Consider the following 20,612-nt stretch of genomic DNA (forward strand, 5'->3'; position numbering starts at 1 on the left):
CTTTCACATTATGGAAAAAAATTGGGCTAAATTTACGGTTTTCTTATTTTTTAATTAAAAAAAGTGAATTTTTTTCAAAAAAATTGCATTTGGAAGACTGCTGCGCAGATATAGTGTGATAAAAAGTATTGCAACCATCTCCATTTTATTCTCTAGGGTCTCTGCTAAAAAAAAATATATAATGTTTGGGGGTTCTAAGTAGTTTTCTAGCAAAAAAAAATGATTTTAGCTTGTAAACACCCAAGTGTCAAAAATAGGCCCAGTCTTAAAGTGGATAAATGGACAACTTTGTGTAAAGTGCTACTTGGATGTTAGGCCTCTGTATGTGGTTAGGCTGTGTAAAAGTGTTACACATGTGGTATTGCCATTCTCAGGAGGAATAGCAGAATGTATTTTGGGGTGCAATTTTTGCTATGTACATGCTATGTGTTGGAAATATTTCATAAATGGACAACTTTGTGTAAAAAAAAAAAATGCATTTTCATTTTCTTTCCACAGTTTCCGAAAACTTGTGGAAAAAAATGACACGTTCAAAAGACTCATTATGCCTCAAAAATTATACGTTGGGGTGTTTGCTTTCCAAAATGGGGTCATTTTATGGGAGTTTCCATTGTCCTGGTGCTTCAGGGCCTTCTAAAGTGCGATAGGTTGTCAGGAAATTATATGTGTAATTTATGCTCCTAGAATGCCGGACGGTGCTACTTGGATGTTAGGCCTCTGTATGTGGCCAGGCTGTGAAAAAGTCTCACACATATGGTATCGCCATACTCAGGAGGAGTAGTAGAAAGTGTTTTGGGGTGTAGTTGCAAGTGTATATATATGCTGTGTGAGAGAAATAACCTGTTAATATGTCAATTTGTAAAAAAAAAAAAAAAAAAAATCTTCATTTTGCAAAGAATTGTGGGAAAAAATTACAACTTCAAAAAACTCACCATGCCCCTTATTAAATACATTGGAATGTCTACTTTCCAAAAAGGGGTCATTTGGGGGGTATTTGTACTTTCCTGACTTTTTAGTGTCTCAAGAAATGAGATAGGCCTTCAGTACATCAGGTGTGATCAAGTAAGGTAAATTTTCAATGATTAGCGCCATAACTTGTGGACTCTAGTAGAACTTTCACAAAAACCAAATAATATACACTTATTTGGGTTATTTTTACCAAAGATAAGTAGCAGTATAAATTTTGGCCAAAATTTGTGAAGAAAAATGACTAATTTGCAAAATTTTATGACAGAAACAAAGAAAAATGTGTTTTTTCACAATTGTTTCAGTCATTTTTTTATTTATAGCACAAAAAATAAAAAACCCAGTAGTGATTAATTACCATCAAAAGAAAGCTCTATTTGTGTGAAAAAAAGGACACAAATTTTTTATGGGTACAGTGTTGCATGACTGAGTAATTGTCATTCAAAGTGTGAGAGCGCTGAAAGCTGAAAATCGGTCTGGGCAGGAAGGGGGTGAAAGTGCACTGTAGGCAAGTGGTTAAGTGACTTATGTGTGCACCTCATGTAAAGTCCCACAGGGCAACCCTTCTTTTCTTGTATTTTTTGAAGGCCTTTTGTTTAGTATTAATATGCATTTTTATGTTGGAGTTTAGCCACCCAGGGTTTAGTTTTGCTCTTTTAAATGTATTTCCCTTTGGAATGCACTGGCCAATCCCTTTATTAAGTATGCTCTTGAAGCACTCCCATTTTTCCTCCATGTTCTTTGTTCCCAGGGTTCTATCCCATTTGGTATTTTCTAGCAAAGAGCGCAGTTTTGGCAAATTGGCTCTTTTGAAATTCAGTGTCCTTATATTACCCTTGTGTTTCCTATGACTATAATTAATACTGAAACTAATTGACCTATGGTCACTGTTTCCTAAGTTGCCCCGTATTTCTATATCCGTGAGCAGGTCTGTATTATTGGTAATCAGTAGGTCAAGTACCGCATTGTTTCTTGTCGGTGCGTTCACCATCTGACCCATAAAATTGTCCTGCAAAATATTTAGGAACTGCCGAGCCTTGGCGCGTTTCCTTCTGCCCAGTCTATATCTGGATAATTAAAGTCCCCCATTATAATGACATTTCCCATCCTTGCTGCCAATCCTATCTGTTAAAGGAGGTCCGCCTCCCCCTTCTCCCTCTGGTTGGGGGGCCTATAGCATACGCCCAATATTACCTTCCCTATAGTGCCTTCCCTTTTAAGTTCTACCCATAGGCATTTATTCGGGTCTTTGACGGCCATGCAGACTGGTTGCCCGGGTCTGACGGTGGGATGGGAGACCTGGGCGAGCCGCGGAAGGCGGTGGGGGACGTCCCCTCCCGCTTCTTGTAATGACAGCCAATCAGCTTCTCAGCCGCATCGGTTGTCATTACGAGACAGCCGACCATCGGCTATGGACGCCGGTACTGGGGTGATTCCTCTAGCTGCAGGCATCACTTTAGTACATGCACTTTCCTGGAATATCAGCAATATCGGTAACCTCCGGGGCCGATTCCGATATGTCGGGGAAAGTGCATATCGGCCCTCGATAATCAGTCGATCCCTAGTTAATCCCTGAGAGAGATTCTAACTTTTCTAATCTTTCCACACCCAAAAAAAAACTTTATTAGATTTCTCCTTTGATATACTCACAACAGATTATAATAAAACCCAGATGGACTCCAAAACATTAGCTAAAACTGTGCTTTTTCTGAAAAGTCAGATTTAAATTCCCACGTAAATTCTGTCCAACAGTAACATTTAGGCACGTAGGTCAATTAAATATTAAAGTGAAGGAAAATCTCCAAGTACAAACTGCTACACCTACAAAAAAAACAACCAAAATCCAGGTCTGATTTCAGTAGGAAGAATCCGTAATAGTTGCCATATGTAAACCCACTTTACACTTAGAGCTTTGCTTCCTATGCCTTAATGAAGGGGTTCATTTGTGACTAAATTTCAGAATATAGAAATAATGTAACAAAAATTATTTACCTGAGCTCTTACAAAATCTCTTGACTTCTGCTCCCTCTCATCACCTTTGATTTGGGCCAAACGTGTTAGGTTGACCAACTCCTCCCGACATTCAGCTTGTTGCTTGACAAGCCGTTCTTCCTCAGCGATACACTGCATTAGTGCATGTGACTCTAACTCTGTTAGTGCTTGCTGTTGTAGAAATTGACAATTTTATTTTCTTAGCATTAGTAAAATAATTTAGGATACTGCATACAAAAGTAGACATGTGCAGACATAGTTGGAGAATTTAGATTTTTGAAAGGGGAAATGAGTTTGAAAAAGTTACTGAATTGAATGTGTATATGTAAAGCCAAAGCTTTTTTAGTCACATCGGGTAAATGCAAAGGTTGGAGACTCTATCAGGTTATTTTTTTGCTGCCCTGTTCTTGTGGGGTGGGGGGGTCCCCTTCATTTTATTTCCTGAAGTGAGAGGAAATGTCTCCAAACAGAACAGAGTTCCAGTCCTAAAGGCTAACTCTATCTTTTACATTTGCAACATGGTGCCCATCAGGGACACATACAGCTTTAAAAACCTAACAAAAGGTCTGATCCTTCACTACTCAATATCCAAAATGAACAAAATGAACAAAAAAGGCCTTTACAAAAATAATCGCTGCAAGTCAAGCTATAGGTAAAACAACAAAGCGAATTGGGCCCCTTTTACACGGGTAGACTGATCGGGTCCCCCTGTCAGTTTTAAGATGGACCTGATCGGACCCTCTGTTATCCTCCATGCATCAACATCCAATCTGAACCGTTAAAGCAGTGGTTCTCAACCCCTGTCCTCAGGACCCATTTAACAGGCCAGGTTTGCAAGATAACCAATACATCACAGGTGATGTCATTTGCTGCTCAGTGATTGCAGTATTCTAGTTTGCATCTCCCCAAAGTAATACTTAAAATCTGGCCTGTTAGTAGGTCCTGAGGACAGGGGTTGAGAACCACTGCAAAGTTACAGGCAAATGAGGATCTATTCCCCATCTGTCTAGCGGACTAGATGGCAGTTTGGTGTAACCAGATAGGTGGTCTGTTTACATTCCACTGCCCATAGAGGAGAATGGGCTGTGTTTGTGTCTGTGTTCAATAAGCGGAGCAGACACGGACCAGCCTTCCGCCTGGTCAGCCGGTATCAGAGGACCAATTACCTGCTGAACAGGTGGACTTCTGGCAGAGTCTGCCAGGTGTGGAAGGGGGGCCTTTTAGTTGATTTATAGTGTGATTAAACATATTGTAGCATGTTTTTATGTCCAGTTTGTCCCTTCATGCCTTTGCGATTTTGCAGTTTGTTTTACCTTCATGTCAAAAACCCCTACAGAAGTGGCATTTTTAAACACACGTACAAAATACAGAGGTTAAAGGGTTGCGAAATGTAGGTCAAATAACTTTTTATTCAAACAAATACCAGGGTACAAACCTACATGAGGATGTACAGTGAAATACTTTCCATAATGTCATACAATCATGAAGACCATACATGAAAAAGAAATCAAAGCCATGCAATGGAAAGATAATGTATACAGTACAGAAAAACACAATGTAAAATTATAAACTGGAACAGGGTTAAAGATAGCAGACCAGTTTATATGATTCTGCAGTGAAAAACAGGACAGGGGGAAGGTAGAAGTTTATATGATTCTGCAGTGAAAAACAGGACAGAAGGAAGGTAGAAAAAGCCAAGTAAGTGCTTTAAAGCTACCATAATAGAGGGAGCAGTACATGTGAGACCAAAACAGGTGGACATGCTATCCCGCTACTTGAGCTTGAAAAGCAGCTGAATCGCTATAAGCCCGCCAGCACACCTGCATAGTAAGTATCTTCTCGGGGTCCAAACTATCCTCTGCTACCAGCATCTTCTTGACTCTTATTTCAACAGCCAATCGAATATTCTTATACAATGTAAATTGAAATTCTAAACCGCCTGTGGTGTACAGGAGACTGGAAATGGTCAAAACCCAGTTCTTTATCTTTCCTAAACAATTTTGTGAATGTAAGTATTTTTAATACTAAAAGCAGATCTGAATGATTAACAATTCAATACACCTATGTGTTTATTAAAAATACTGAAATGGGATTTAAATGCTACCACAGTTATTCTTTATATTAACCTCTTGTAACCTCTACACATTAAGACTGGGGGAGCAAGAGACCGAACATAGGGAAATAAGTCACTACTGTATTGCATAGTGATGTCAATCTAACACAGATAACTTGCCAGTAAGAGGAAAGCGCAGAGTGATGACCTCAGATTGTGCTGCTACTCCTTCACTGAACAATCACATGCTGGGGCCTTGCCCAAGCTCTAATCCAATAGTTGCAGTAGGGAAACTGAGGTTGAGGATCTTGCATTGCTTTCTGGCAGTAAGTGACTCTCATGAGTGTAAATTATTTAACTCACCAAAAGTTTTGTAGTTTGGCTCAGCCACACACACAGCCATTATACACTATATATTCCAACTGTAGATTTACCTGATTATCTATAGTTCTGTTGTAGGTTTACATTACATAAATCTGTATAAATGAAAAATTGCATGCCACTGCCAAGCCTGTTGTCTACCAGTACCCCAGGTCCTTTTCCATCATAGACTCACCCAGAGGTTCCCCCCCTAGTGAGTAGCTTGCTTTCTGGTTTCTGGCCCCCAAGTGCATTACTTTACATTTTTCAACATTAAACCTCATCTGCCATGTAGTTGCCCACCCCGTTATTTTGTTCAGATCAGCTTGTAAGGTTTCCACATCCTGCATAGAAGATATTGGCAAGCTTTGTTTAGTATCATCCGCAAATACTGAGATTGTACTAGATATCCCCTCCTCTAGATCATTTATGAATAAATTAAACCGGATTGGTCCCAGGACAGAACTCTGGGGGACCCCACTTTCCACACCCGTAAGTGACTCTCATGAGTGTAAATTATTTAACTCACCAAAAGTTTTGTAGTTTGGCTCAGCCACACACACACAGCCATTATACACTATACAGTGGGTACGGAAAGTATTCAGACCCCCTTAAATTTTTCACTCTTTGTTATATTGCAGCCATTTGCTAAAATCATTTAAGTTCATTCTTCTTCCTCATGAATGTACACATAGCACCCCATACTGACAGAAAAACACAGAATTGTTGACATTGTTGCAGATTTATTAAAAAAGAAAAACTGAAATATCACATGGTCCTAAGTATTCAGACCCTTTGCTCAGTATTTAGTAGAAGCCCCCTTTTGATCTAATACAGCCAGGAGTCTTTTTGGGAAAGATGCAACAAGTCTTTCACACCTGGATTTGGGGACCCTTTGCCATTCCTCCTTGCAGATCCTCTCCAGTTCTGTCAGGTTGGATGGTAAACGTTGGTGGACAGCCATTTTTAGGTCTCTCCAGAGATGCTCAATTGGGTTTAAGTCAGGGCTCTGGCTGGGCCATTCAAGAACAGTCACGGAGTTGTTGTGAAGCCACTCCTTCGTTATTTTAGCTGTGTGCTTAGGGTCATTGTCTTTTTGGAAGGTAAACCTTCGGCCCAGTCTGAGGTCCAGAGCACTCTCGAGAAGGTTTTTGTCCAGGATATCCCTGTACTTGGCCGCATTCATCTTTCCCTCGATTGCAACCAGTCGTCCTGTCCCTGCAGCTGAAAAACACCCCCACAGCATGATGCTGCCACCACCATGCTTCACTGTTGGGACTGTATTGGACAGGTGATGAGCAGTGCCTGGTTTTCTCCACACATACCGCTTAGAATTAAGGCCAAAAAGTTCTATTTTAGTCTCATCAGACCAGAGAATCTTATTTCTCACCATCTTGGAGTCCTTCAGGTGTTTTTTTAGCAAACTCCATGCGGGCTTTCATGTGTCTTACACTGAGGAGAGGCTTCCGTCGGGCCACTCTGCCATAAAGCCCCGACTGGTGGAGGGCTGCAGTGATGGTTGACTTTCTACAACTTTCTCCCATCTCCTGACTGCATCTCTGGAGCTCAGCCACAGTGATCTTTGGGTTCTTCTTTACCTCTCTCACCAAGGCTCTTCTCCCCCGATAGCTCAGTTTGGCCGGACGGCCAGCTCTAGGAAGGGTTCTGGTCATCCCAAACGTCTTCCATTTGAGGATTATGGAGGCCACTGTGCTCTTAGGAACCTTAAGTGCAGCAGAAATCTTTTTGTAACCTTGGCCAGATCTGTGCCTTGCCACAATTCTGTCTCTGAGCTCTTCAGGCAGTTCCTTTGACCTCATGATTCTCATTTGCTCTGACATGCATTGTGATCTGGAAGGTCTTATATAGACAGGTGTGTGGCTTTCCTAATCAAGTCCAATCAGTATAATCAAACACAGCTGGACTCAAATGAAGGTGTAGAACCATCTCAAGGATGATCAGAAGAAATGGAAAGCACCTGAGTTAAATATATGAGTGTCACAGCAAAGGGTCTGAATACTTAGGACCATGTGATATTTCAGTTTTTCTTTTTTAATAAATCTGCAACAATGTCAACAATTCTGTGTTTTTCTGTCAGTATGGGGTGCTATGTGTACATTCATGAGGAAGAAGAATGAACTTAAATGATTTTAGCAAATGGCTGCAATATAACAAAGAGTGAAAAATTTAAGGGGGTCTGAATACTTTCCGTACCCACTGTATATTCCAACTGTAGATTTACCTGATTATCTATAGTTCTGTTGTAGGTTTACATTACATAAATCTGCATATGTTCTTTTTAAATGTACAAAAATGAAATTGAGGTTATAAGCAGGATGCTGACCTGATGGGTAAAATTCCTTTTTAGAGTTTCAACCTCCTTACGCAGTTCCTTCCTCTTTTCTACAAGTGAGCCGTCATCTTTTGGGAAATTGTCTATCTGCACAGGAAAAATGAAGTGAAAGTGAACTAACGCAGCATAGTTATTGATAGATCAAAAGGAATATTTATCCTAGCTTGCTAAATATTTTATTAATACAGTACTTGCTTTTTCAATGAACCTCTTACATAGTTACATAGTTAGTGAGGTTGAAAAATGACATCAGTCCATCCAGTTCAACCTATGATGTGAGTGTGTGTTTGCTTTTAACCGTACATTGTATACCCCTGTATGTTGTGGTCTCTAAGGTGCCCATCTAATAGTTTTTTGAAACTATCAATGCTCCCTGCTGATACGACTGCTTGTGGAAGAGAATTCCACATCCTTACCGCTCTTACAGTGAAGAACCCCTTACGCATTTTAAGGTTAAACCGCCTTTCCTCTAGTTTTAGTGAGTGGCCACGTGTCTTATTGTATCTCCTTTCTCTGAATAGTTTGTTCCTTATGCTAGGGTCGCCAGTACAGTATTTGTACATTGATATCATATCCCCCCCCTCAATCGTCTCTTCTCCAGAGAGAATAGGTTCAGTGCTTGTAGTCTTTCCTCATAGCTCATGTCCTCCATTCCCCTAATTATTTTTGTTGCCCTTCTCTGGACTTTCCAATTCCAGCACATCCTTCCTGAGGACCGGTGCCCAGAACTGGACAGCATACTCCAGATGTGGCCGGACCAGAGTCTTGTAGAGCGGGATAATAATCTCTTTATTTCTGGAGTGAATCCCCTTTTTTATACATCCCAGTATTCTGTTGGCTTTGCTTGCAGCGGCTTGGCATTGCATGCCACTGCCAAGCCTGTTGTCTACCAGTACCCCAGGTCCTTTTCCATCATAGACTCACCCAGAGGTTCCCCCCCTAGTGAGTAGCTTGCTTTCTGGTTTCTGGCCCCCAAGTGCATTACTTTACATTTTTCAAAATTAAACCTCATCTGCCATGTAGTTGCCCACCCCGTTATTTTGTTCAGATCCGCTTGTAAGGTTTCCACATCCTGCATAGAAGATATTGGCAAGCTTTGTTTAGTATCATCCGCAAATACTGAGATTGTACTAGATATCCCCTCCTCTAGATCATATATGAATAAATTAAACCGGATTGGTCCCTCCCAGGACAGAACCCTGGGGGACCCCACTTTCCACACCCGCCCAATCCGAGTACTCCCCATTAATCATCACCCTCTGGACTCTCCCCTGGAGCCAGTTCTCTATCCAGGTACTCACCTTATGGTCCATACCTACCTTCCTTAGTTTGTACAGTAAGCGCATCCACACACATCCACAGGCTTTCCTTTATCTAGGTGGCAGCTCACTTCATCGTAGAAGAACGATTTTTCATGAATCCATGCTGATTACTACTAATAATAGTTTTCATTACTAAAGTCTTGTATGTGGTCCCTTAACATCCCCTCCAAAATCTTGCAGACTACAGATGTTAGGCCTATAGTTACCCGGGATACATCTCGGCCCCTTTTATTATTTCATTGCTTGATGTGGTACCATCTTTGTAATTAAATTGCAGGAAAAAACATTTTTAAATGCTTCTTTTTAATAAACTGCACATATTTTATAAAATTGTGTGGACAGATTTAGCTTACTATGATTCTCTTTTCTTGAACTCATCATGACATTCAACAGGAATTCTCCTGAAATTACTCTCCATTTAGATGAAGTTTCAACAAGTCATGATCATACCATAGTGTGGAGCACACTTACATTTCAGTACTTGGTTTCTTCCTGGGTTTAATTTCTATTACTGCCACTATCTGCATTGTAACTAATTATAACAGCAGTATCTGCATCAGCAGTCAAAATAAACCTTTCTGCTGATGTAGGTACTGCTTGCCAGGAATCCTAATCCAGCAATCAGCTTCCCTGCGCACATTCAAACAGGAAAGCCTTACTATGAGTCCACTCAAGGTTTCCATGTTTACCTGAAGCCCTGATGAAGGGAGGAGATCATTTGACCCCCAAAACACTTTGACTGTCTTTTAACACAAATATCAATAAATTATTTTGGACTCTTTGGACTATCTTTTGATCTGGCGCTTCTTCCATATATGTACATCTTTTTAAGGTGCAGTAGATAGGCAGGGAGCTCAATAAAGCTCAGCTTGTAATTTCATGAGGTTCAGCCTTACTGAACGGCACTGGGTGGCAGGACTGCACTCCTGCTATTTACTAGAAACTCTTTTCTTTCAGTGCACAGAGGCTGCTCAGCTGTCGGTTAACTACCAGCCACTCATTGTTTCCACAGTGACTCACCTGGTTACCATTACCCACTTCATTAGTCCAGCTTACAGCCAGCCCCTTTTGACTATTTAAACAGCTTTAGTCATCCCCCCCCCCCTGCCACCTTGAGTGGTCAACATCTCCAGTGTGTTCCTGTGTATGACTTGGCCTGGCTGACTCTTCTGATTCCAACTCCTGATTTTTGGCTCCTGACTTCTGGTTCCCTGATCCTGGCATATCTTATTAACCGCTCTGGCTTTCAAGCCTTGGCTTCTGTTTTTGACTACGTTCCTGAACTGTTGTTATTATTTTGCTATTGCATTAAAGGTGTGATTTTAACTGCATTTTCTGTCTCTGCCTGGTTTATGGTTCCTGACCAGGACTAGAGTGTCTCACCGGCTCAACTTATGGTAAGAATGCCTAAGGGGATGGGGCGGGGTGTTAGAGATCCTCTTTAAGTGTTAAAGAATACTTACATGTTCAGGAGTGCTTCAGGATTTTGAAACTGAATTATCGATCTTAGATTTAAAACCCCTGTAGCCACAAAAGGTTTTATACATAATAATTATTTGTTTTCCTGCATGTTATGACATTTTACCGTTCTTATGCTTTTTGTTTTCCCCATGACGATTTACATGAAAAATAAAACAAAATAAATGAAGTTAAATTGGATCTGCCCTTCCTAGACTGGCATTGTAAAGCAGTGGCCAAACAGTGGTTGGGTCTCGAGGACAAAGAGGCGGGTCAGCCCCTGCCTCTGGCCCCTTGGTCGCCCTTTGTCTCTTCTGACCCCATTTTCTCCCACTCGACGCTCGGGGCTACTCTCCGGGAATCCCAGCGGATCCAGCACCACCCGATGATAGCCCCCCCCCCCGGGTTGTACAAGCGTCAGAGTCCGAGGCCTGCCACGGGTTGGTAAGACCAGCCTCCTAGACGTATGGTGGCGGGGCGATGCCCCAAACCATGCGGAGATTGCTGACTGGCCCCGGATCTCTCTTGACCCCCTCAGTGTCAATCAGATTTGACACTTCCTCCTTTCTCTTCAGAAGTTGAGCTAGACCCCTGACACCGTTTGAGACCATTTGCAAGGAGGGTGATCCCCCTAGACATGCCCTCTCCCTCTTTTACTCTCTCCTATCGGACACGACCGAGGGACAGCAACTGCTCTTCCTGCGGCAGTGGGAGCACGACCTTGACATCTCCTTCACGGCCTAGCAAACCGATACAATTTTGACATTAGCCCACAGGGCCTCCATGGCTAGCAAGTTCCAGGAGGTGGGATACAAAATTCTTACTAGGTGGTACAGAGTCCCTGCGGTCTTACATAAAATGGATGCTGGTTGTCCCGACAGGTGTTGGCGATGCAGCTCTGAGGAGGGGACAATGCTTCATGTATTTTGGGCCTGCCCCTTATTGAGAGATTTATGGAACAATGTAGCTTTGGTCATCAGGCAACTCACTGCAGTCGAGGTGGGAGACAATCCTGCGCTGTGCCTACTCCATCTCACAAGGAGACCAGTTCGGAAATACAGGAAGTCCTTGACAATCCAACTCCTTAATGCTGCGAAGGCCTGCATTCCGGCCATATGGAGACAGACCCAATCCCCCACACGTGAGTTGTGGCTTTACAAAATCAACAAAATCTACCGCATGGAGGAGCTGACTGCCACTCCGAAAAACACTGAGGAGCAGACCTGGGACCGGTGGGGACCTTAGGTGTATTATACAGGCACTGATGTGTACCTGCAGGACGTTGGCCGATATGCCACGCGGTTCGCTTTGTCCGCTGGGGGGGCGCGCCCGGGTGGCCCCATTTCGGCCCTCCCCTCCCTCCTTTCCTCTTTGTCTTCTCTGATTTTCTCTGTCTTTCCCTCTCCCCCACCTTCCTCCCCCCCCCCCCCTGGTCTTTGTCCTTTCTCCTATTCCTGTGTTCACGAGGTCATTCCATGTGTTATTGGCTGTTTAGCCATCTGTTGTCTAGGTATATCAGGACGCGCCCTTTTTGGGACGCTGTGTTAGGTACACTTGGACCTGCTGTGTTGGTCTTCTACCTCCTGCCCGCTGTGTATTTCACACGAACCGAGTGCATCTACCTATCTAAAAAAAACAAAAGTTATTTCTGCATAGTACTTCTGCTCATGGACTTGCTTTCGCAACCATTTGGTTGCTGACATCGGAAAAACTCACAATTGCATTCTGTTATATCTAACTGTTGACTCTTTTATGTTTTTCTTCATGAAATTATTGTTGTCTGGTACTTTGCTTTCAATAAAGAAATAAAAAAAAATTGGATCTGCCCCTCCATTGTGTTCCTATTTGGGTTTTGGCCTATGTAGCCTTTAAAATATACTAACCTAGGCCTAAGCTACACCACATACAAATCAGCCTGTGACTGTTCCCACAAATTAAAAGCATATTTTGCAAAAAGTTATTTTTGGTGAAAATCCATGAGGTTGATTTGCTAAATGCAAATAGACTGTTTATTTTGCAAGGGAATTTTCCCCCGAGCTTAGTGAATGAGGTGAAGCGCATCTTCTAATCATGTGCAAGCAAAATTGCTGTTTTTTTTTTTTTACTTCCACAGGATTAGGTATCTTTTGCAAAGTGAAGTTTCACTAAACTCTGGGGTAAATTCCCTTGCTGAGTGCAACTTCACTTGCAAAGTGAACAGTGTATTTGCCTTTAGTAAACCAAATCCCAATATGTTTGGGATTACGGTAATTCTTGGGAGTTGATCTACTATGGGCAAATAGACTGTTCATTTTGCAATGGAATTGTTCCCCGAGCTTAGTGAATGAGGTGAAGCTTTGCTAACTTCCATTATCCAATCACATGTAAGCAACAATGCTGTTTTTTTTTTTTTCCTTGCATATCATTGGGCATTATTTGCAAATTGAAATTTAACCTCATTCATAAAGCCCTGGGGATAATTCTATCGCAAAGAACATCTTTCCTGCAAAGTGAACATCCTATTTGCCTTTAGTACATCAACCCCTTGGTATGATGGACCATGGGGCATCCTAAGTAAACAGCAGTGCTAAGCACGTAGTCTCATATGCAAATAAGAGAATTTACACACACAGACTATCATTTACCTCTGTTTTGATCTTGTCATATAAAGCCTGTGTGTGCGATAGAGCATCGTTTGCTGATTTGAATTGCAGCTCCAGTTTCTTAATGTTTCTTAAATCCCTTTCTTTCTCTCTTTGCTTACGGGTGAGTGCATCGTGTTGGTTCTGCTTCTCTATTAAAGCATGTCGTAAATTAAGTTCCAGTGCTGCTCTGAAATACAAACATTTTAAAAATGAACAAGATGTATACAAAAGCAATCACAGTTATTAGAGACTTACAGTATATGGAGCTAGGCCCATTAATTTTAAAGACTCTGATAAGCATTATTTGCATCTAAACTAGCCATAAACATAAGGCTGGGCCAACTGCTAGTCATTCATCTAAGTGGATCCGGACATTATTGGTGGGATCCCTGCAGAACCTGAACCAGCTCTGTGACATCAGCTGAGAGTAGGGTTTAGCCCGCTGTCTGCTTAATCTGGGTCACAGGAGTGCAAAAATAACTGCACTCCTCTGACCCGCATGAGAAGTATGGCCATACTTCTCCTTTAAAGGAAATAAGACCATTCTCAAAAAGAAAAAAAACAGTTACTGTACACAGATACATGTAAGCAATGGTCTGCACGTGGAAATGCTAGCAGACCTATGTCAAGAGATAAATCCTCTGCTCCCATGAGCTTCCCATATTCTGCTTTATCCAGGCTGTGCTGTAAAAAAAAAAAATCAAGAGGAGGGAAACTTTCTCAAGTTCTGCATTGCATATTATTAAAAACGTGCTAGTTTTTACCAGTTGAAGATACTAAACATGCTACACATGTTAAAAAAAAAAAAAAGTAATCTTAGTACACAACACGTGTGTAGCAAATACAGTCCTTCTGCCATGCCCCCCCCCCTCCTTATTCCTGGCAATTCTCAGCTCTGACCATTAGGCTTCATGCACACAGGGCATTAGAAAAAATTAGCTGTAAAGCCACTACCAACGCCAGGAAAAAGCAGCTGTAAAAACGCACTTTTAGCAGCTTTTTGCTTTGGCGGTAATGCGCGTTTAGCTGCCTCTATTCAAAAGCAATGGTTCCTTATGAGAGCCGTCTTACCTGATCTTACTTTTAGTCCATTGATTTTAATAGAATAGAAGTCGCATCCAAGTCGGATCATAATGATCCAACTTGTGCTCTGAGGATCTTGAAGGGGAACTCTACGCCAAAATGTTTAAAAAAAAAAAAAGTGGGGTCCCCCCAAGATCCATACCAGGCCCTTTGAGTCAGGTATTGATCTTGAAAGGATACCCCATGCAAAAATGAAAAACAAAACATGGCGTGGGGTCCCCTCCAAAATCCATACCAGACCATTTTCCGAGTATGCAGCCCCACATGTCAAGAAAGAGGATGGGACGAGCAAGTGCCCCCCTCCTTTTCCATACCAGGCCACTCGCCCTCAACATAGGGGGGTGGGTGCTTTGGGGCAGGGGCAGCTCTGCACCCCCCACCTCAAAGCACCTTGTCCCCATGTTGATAGGGACAAGGGCCTCTTCCCGACAACCCTGGACGGTGGTTATAGGGGTCTGCATGAGTATGGGGTACATTGTACCCCTACCCATTCACTCAAAAAAAAAAAGGCAGTGTATTGTAAATAAAGACAAGAGACGGTTTTAAACAAAGTCCTTTATTAAAAATCTTCTCCCTTAGGTCTTCTTCCTCCAATAAGCTGGGAGATGCTGTGTACATACAGCAGCTCCAGCAGCTGCAGCTATGAAAGAATACAGTCTGACTCAGAGTTTGCAAACACAGTTCAGACCAGAAGTAGGGAGATACAGAGTAACATTGTTACTTTGTACTCAGTTTCATTCATCTGTTATTTAAAGCAACCTGACAAGTGGAAAAAAATGTATTACTAAGCTAAAACTTATTAACTTTATTCACTCCTAATTAACTATTTTCCCCTTCTTCCTTCACTTATTATTTTCCCCGTTTTTTACATTAATTTCTATATTACCATAATATTTTAACTTTTTTGGGTTTTTATTTTTTGTTTATTCATTCTTCAGTCGCATTTAAAAAACGCAAAATGAAACCATAACCAATCCGGATGTTCTGAATGACTTGGACACCCAAATCTAAAGTGTGCTCTGTATATGACCTTTAATTCACCTAGCGTGCAAGAGGGTTTTTTCTATATAACAATGCTGTATGACATTGTTGTCCTTCATATTTTGATCATATTGAAACAGATGAAGCAATAGGCCTCAGACTATGTTTGGAAATCCTGAATGTCTTAAGCTTATGCTACACTACGGGAACATTGTAACTACCTCTATTTCTCTGCCACTTTGCGTTTGTGTATGAAGGAAATGTTAAAGGTTATCATATTTAATTACATATTGTTCTTCTGTACTTCCTTTGAAGTATTTATTAAAAATTATTGGAAACACAAAATTGCAAAATTTAAAAACAGAACCATTTGTTTAATTTGTAATGCTTTGTACAAAAATCATAATTTCTGGAATTATTTTAAACAGGACAAATTAAATAAAAAAATCAATACTTTTATTCTACAGTAATAGTATTTTTTTTTGTTTAACGAACATCAGTCAAAAAAGAAACAAAGTTAATTTTCTTGACACCATCAGAAAAAGAATGCCTTAGGCTACATTCACACCTGAGCGTAGCGTTTTTACCGTGATTTTAACCGTGTTTTTACAGGCGTTTTTTGTGCAGGCGTTTTTAGATTGAATAGAGACCAATGGAAAACGCCTGTAATCTGCCCAAAAAGAAGCTCAAGTACTTTTTTGAGCATTGGGCGTTTTGCTCACAGCGTCAAAACGCTCAGAAGTGAACAGGGGCCATTGAAATGAATAGGATTTGTCTTGTTGGGCGTTTTGAGAGCTGATCCTAGAGCAGAAAAACTCCCCCAAAACGCCTACATGTGAACGGAGCCTTATTTGTCCTTAAAAAACAAAAAACAATATGTGTTTATCCTAACCACTTCAGCTCCGGAAGGTTTTACCCCCTTAATGACCAGGCCATTTTTGCAATTCGGCACTGCGTTACTTTAATGAAAAATTGCGCGGTCGTGCAACGCTGTACACAAATACAATTGATTTCCTTTTTTTTCCCACAAATGGAGTTTTCTTTTGATCTCACCTGCGGTTTTTAGATTTTTCACTATAAACAAAAAAAACAGTGACAATTTAAAAAAAAAAAAAAAAAACGCTTTACTTTCTGCTATAAAACATTCCCAATAAAAACAATTAAAAAATCAAATTTTTTTTATTAGTTTAGGCCAATTTGTATTCTGCTACATATTTTTGGTTTGCGCAAAAGTTGTAGTGTTTACAAACTACGGGATAGATTTTTGGAATTTTTATTTATTTTTTTGTTTTTATTAGCATTGGCGGCAATCAGCACTTTTTAGCGGAATTGCGACATTGTGGCGAACAGATCGGGCTCCTAACCAGGGATATCTTTAACACAGGGAAAAAGGGGTAGCTGCCCTGGGCCCAGTCATTGTTATTGGGCTCAAGGCAGCTTACCCTTGAGCCCCTACTGCTCACAAATAGTGGATAAGTGGATTCGGGAGGGCCCAAGAAAAAGTTTGCCCAGGGTCCAATCAATATTAAAGACGGCCCTGCTCCTAACTGACATTTTTTACACTTTTTGGGGACCAGTGACATTAATACAGTAATCAGTGCTAAATATTATGCACCGTTACTCTATAAATGACACTGGCAGGAAAAGGGTTAACACTGGGGGTGATCAAAGGGGTTAATGTTTGCCTAAATATGCTTGCTCACTGGGAGGTTCTGTGACAGGCACAGAGGGATCGGGGTTTCAGCTTAGCTGAAACTTCTGATCTCTCCCTGTCTGACTGACAGAAGACTTGCCTGCTTTGTTTACATAAGCAGACGGGTCTTCTGTCAGTTTATCTGACGATTGCGTCTAAACACAGCAGAAGCGCAGCTCCGGCGAGACCTCGTGCACAAAATCACGTAGTACTATGTGATTTTGCGCAGCCGAGCCGCCCTGCCGCAGTAATCTTACAGCGGGCGGTCGGCAAGTGTTACTAAACCCAGAACCCTCCATTCCACTATCTGGTCTTCCACAGTACACAGAAAATGGAAATGTGAATATTTTAGTAAATATAATTTGCCAAATACCTTTTCTCATTAGCAGTATATAGCAGTATTGTAACTTCTATCAGTGTCTGGTTAAAGCATGGCCAAAGTTATTGCTGAATAAACAGGTTCATAGCAGAAATAGTAAAACTGCTCTGGTCCATAGGGGGTGTACAGGGGTGCGAGGGGAAGTGGGTAAGGAAAGCCATTATAAATGGTAATTGGTTGTATATTTATCATTTTAGCAGCTCCTTTTTTTTTTTTTTTAAGCATCATCCAGCCATTCCTACTGGCCCTGAGTTCTCTTTTACTGCAAATTTCCATTATGTCATAAGAAAGGTTTTTCACACTGTTCGTTCTGGCACCGGAGTATGTGTGTGTGTGGACATTTCAGTAGGAACTCTGGACATGTGTACAAAATCTGTTACAATTCTTTCCAATACCTGCTGCTTCTTGTTCATCTTATGACATTCCAAAATCGCTATCTTTACTAGTTCTAAAATACAAAAGGGAAAAAAAGGCAATAAATGCAAAGTAACCTTTCTCCCTGAGAGACCGCTTCATTTTCCTTGGAATATTCCAGTAACTTGGTGAGATGGTTAAACTCTTGCTCTTTGTTTTCCAGCAGAGTTCTCTTCCCCTCTAGTTCCTTCATGACTTCTTCCTTCTCTTCCAGCAGCTTGTTGGTTTTATTCTCTATCAGCTTCAAGCTGTTATTTAACTCCTGGCATTCCTCTTCCAGTTTCAGCTTTTTCTTCTCAGTTTCCCTGGAATGTATACATACAGAATAAGATGGATTGCTGCGCCTAAAGTCATTTCAAGTCAAAACATTTTCCTGTACATAGCAACGGAACACTTGGGGATATCTATGCACTTCCTGACCCTCAGTATTCCCTGACAGATGCTATATAATGTGCAAGACTCGGCCCTACATTGACACTAATATGAAGGAACCACAGCCTGCCTCCTATAAAAGACTGCTAAATGTTATAGCAGGTACCTGTTACATAGAAACGTGCCTGTACTGTTTTTTTTTTGAAATTTAAACAATGTAATGTTTCACTTAAAGCAGTATTAAACCCGAAAAAAAAAAAATATATATATATTTTCCTGCCCACCAAATTTAACCACTTGCTTACTGGGCACTTATACCCCCTTCGTGCCAAGGCCAATATTCAGCTTTCAGCGCTGTCACAATTTGAATGACAATTGCGCGGTTATGCAACACTGTAACCAAACAAAACTTTTATCATTTTTTTCACACAAATAGAGCTTTCTTTTGGTGGTATTTAATCACAACTGGGTTTTTTATTTTTTGCTAAACAAACAAAAAAACGACTGAACATTTTGAAAAAAAAAAAAAGTTTTATAGTTTGTTCTAAAATCTTGCAAACCGTTAATTTTTCTCCTTCACTGATGTGCGCTGATGAGACTGCATTGATGGGCGGCACTGATAGGCATTCATGAGGTGGCACTGATGGGCCCTGATGAAGCTGCACTGAGGTGACACTGGTGGGCACTGATGAGGCTGCACTGATAGGTGGCACTAATGGGCTCTGATAGGCGGCACTGAAGGGAACTGAGAGGTGGCACTGGTAGGCGGTACTGGTAGGCGGCACTGATGGTGAGGCACTGGTGGGAGCTGATTGGCAGCACTGATGGACACTGATAGGTGGCACTGATGAACACTGATATTTGGCACCAATAGGTGGCACTGGTGGGCACTCATTAGCAGCACTGGTGGCCACTGAGGCAGGGACCAATGTCCCTGTAACAGAAGGCAGTTACCGGCTTTCTGCTTCTCTCCTCACGCTGATCATGAGGAGAAGAAAAGCCAATACCGGCTTCTAATAACTTCCATGATGAGCTGTCATTGGCTGACAGCTGGTAACGTGGTAAAGAGCCGCTGTGACTGGCCCTTTACCCTATTCTGTGACCAGCCAAGTCTGAAGGAATCTGCGATCACAGAGCGTGGCATGCAAGCAGCGTGATCACGGGAGTTCCTGAGCCCATCTTTAGCTAGCGATGTTGCACGAGTTTCTCAGCTGCCCAGCTCTCCCTTCCTCATTGACTGAGACAGCAGCGTGGCACAATTATCAAAGTCAGTCAATCAGGAGAGAGAGAGCGGGCGGTGCCTAGCCGCAGCTCCATGTCTGAATGGACATAGTGAGCTGTGACTCAGCTCGGTGCCCCCATAGCAAGCTGCTTGTTGTGGGCGCACTCACTAGAAGGGAGGGCCAGAAGCACATAAGAGGGACCTGAGAAGAGGAGGATCTGGGCCACTCTGTGCAAAACCAACTGCACAGAGCAGGTAAGTATAACATTTTTGTTATTTTTTTTAAAAAAAAGAGACTTTACAATCACTTTAAGTTTCAAATTAACAGACTTATTGGTAGGATCACCAGGAGAAAATTAAAAACAGGAAACTAACACAGCCTCCACATCTAGAAATTGATAAACTGCTTTTGTTTTTAGGTTTAACACTGCTTGAAGCTAAACCAATTGTCAGTGCTTGAATTCATCAGAGGTGCAGCTTTACTACACCACACTGGACTTCCAGTGCTATTATTTTAAACATATTTGGTAAATGGGTTTATCACCTTGATGTGGATTAGAACATTTTATTTGGTATAGGACACCTTCTGAATTACATGAAAACAGCACTGAGCAGTAGAATTTAGATGCTGGCTTATCTGGAGAATCTGACTTCAGGGTGCTTACGTATTACCAAGTATTCACGAAGAACTAGAGGTATTTCCCCACAACTACCAACCATATTCAAACTTTAAAGGCACGTCTAATACTTACTGTTAGCTGAGGAGGTGCAACTACAGTACAGTTCTTAGTCAGTATACAATAATACAAAGGCCACTTGGTGCCAGGATCTGTTCATTCTGTTCTACAGTAATCTCTTAAGAAATAGTGTCACACCTCCACTTTGTCCCTGGACTGCATTTACCATGTCTGTTAATAAATGCACTATATTAGTAAAAGTGCCTTTACACGCAAATGAACTTTAATGGCATCCCAGTCTTAGTCTGTAGGGTTCAATATTGAGTTGGCCCACCCTATGCAGCTATAACAGATTCAAATCTTCTGGGAGGCTGTCCACAAGGTTTAGTAGTGTTTCTATGGGAATGTTTGACCATTCTTCCAGAAGTGCATTCTTGATATCAGCCACTGATGTGGACTAAAGGGCCTGGTTTGCAGTCTCCGCTCTAATTCATCCCAAAGGTGTTCTATCAGGTTGAGGTCAGGACTCTGTGCAGGCCAGTCAGGTTCCTCCACCCCAAACTCGCTCCTCCATGTCTTTATGGACCTTGTTTGTGCACTGGTGCGCACTCATGTTGGAACAGGAAGGGGCCATCCCCAAATGGTTCCAACAAAGTTGGAAGC

At 41.6% G+C, this 20,612-nt stretch overlaps 1 protein-coding gene across 3 annotated transcripts in view; it reads right to left on the reverse strand.

Moving 5' to 3' along the window:
- CCDC146 (coiled-coil domain containing 146) overlaps nucleotides 1-20,612 on the reverse strand; it is a gene marked incomplete at its 3' end in the record, with an annotated part of 155,861 nt that overhangs the window by 29,998 nt on the left and 105,251 nt on the right. For all 3 annotated transcript variants that reach the window (XM_082255151.1, XM_082255149.1, XM_082255150.1), the window contains exons 8-11: nucleotides 17,756-17,983; nucleotides 13,129-13,315; nucleotides 7,716-7,811; nucleotides 2,959-3,129 (exon numbers count right to left, since the gene is read on the reverse strand). In XM_082255151.1, the coding sequence (XP_082111277.1) occupies nucleotides 2,959-3,129; nucleotides 7,716-7,811; nucleotides 13,129-13,315; nucleotides 17,756-17,983 (682 nt within the window). The remainder of the gene's footprint in view (nucleotides 1-2,958; nucleotides 3,130-7,715; nucleotides 7,812-13,128; nucleotides 13,316-17,755; nucleotides 17,984-20,612) is intronic.

Source organism: Pelophylax lessonae (assembly GCF_965119305.1).
Source record: "Pelophylax lessonae genome assembly, chromosome: 4".
NCBI lineage: Eukaryota > Metazoa > Chordata > Amphibia > Anura > Ranidae > Pelophylax > Pelophylax lessonae.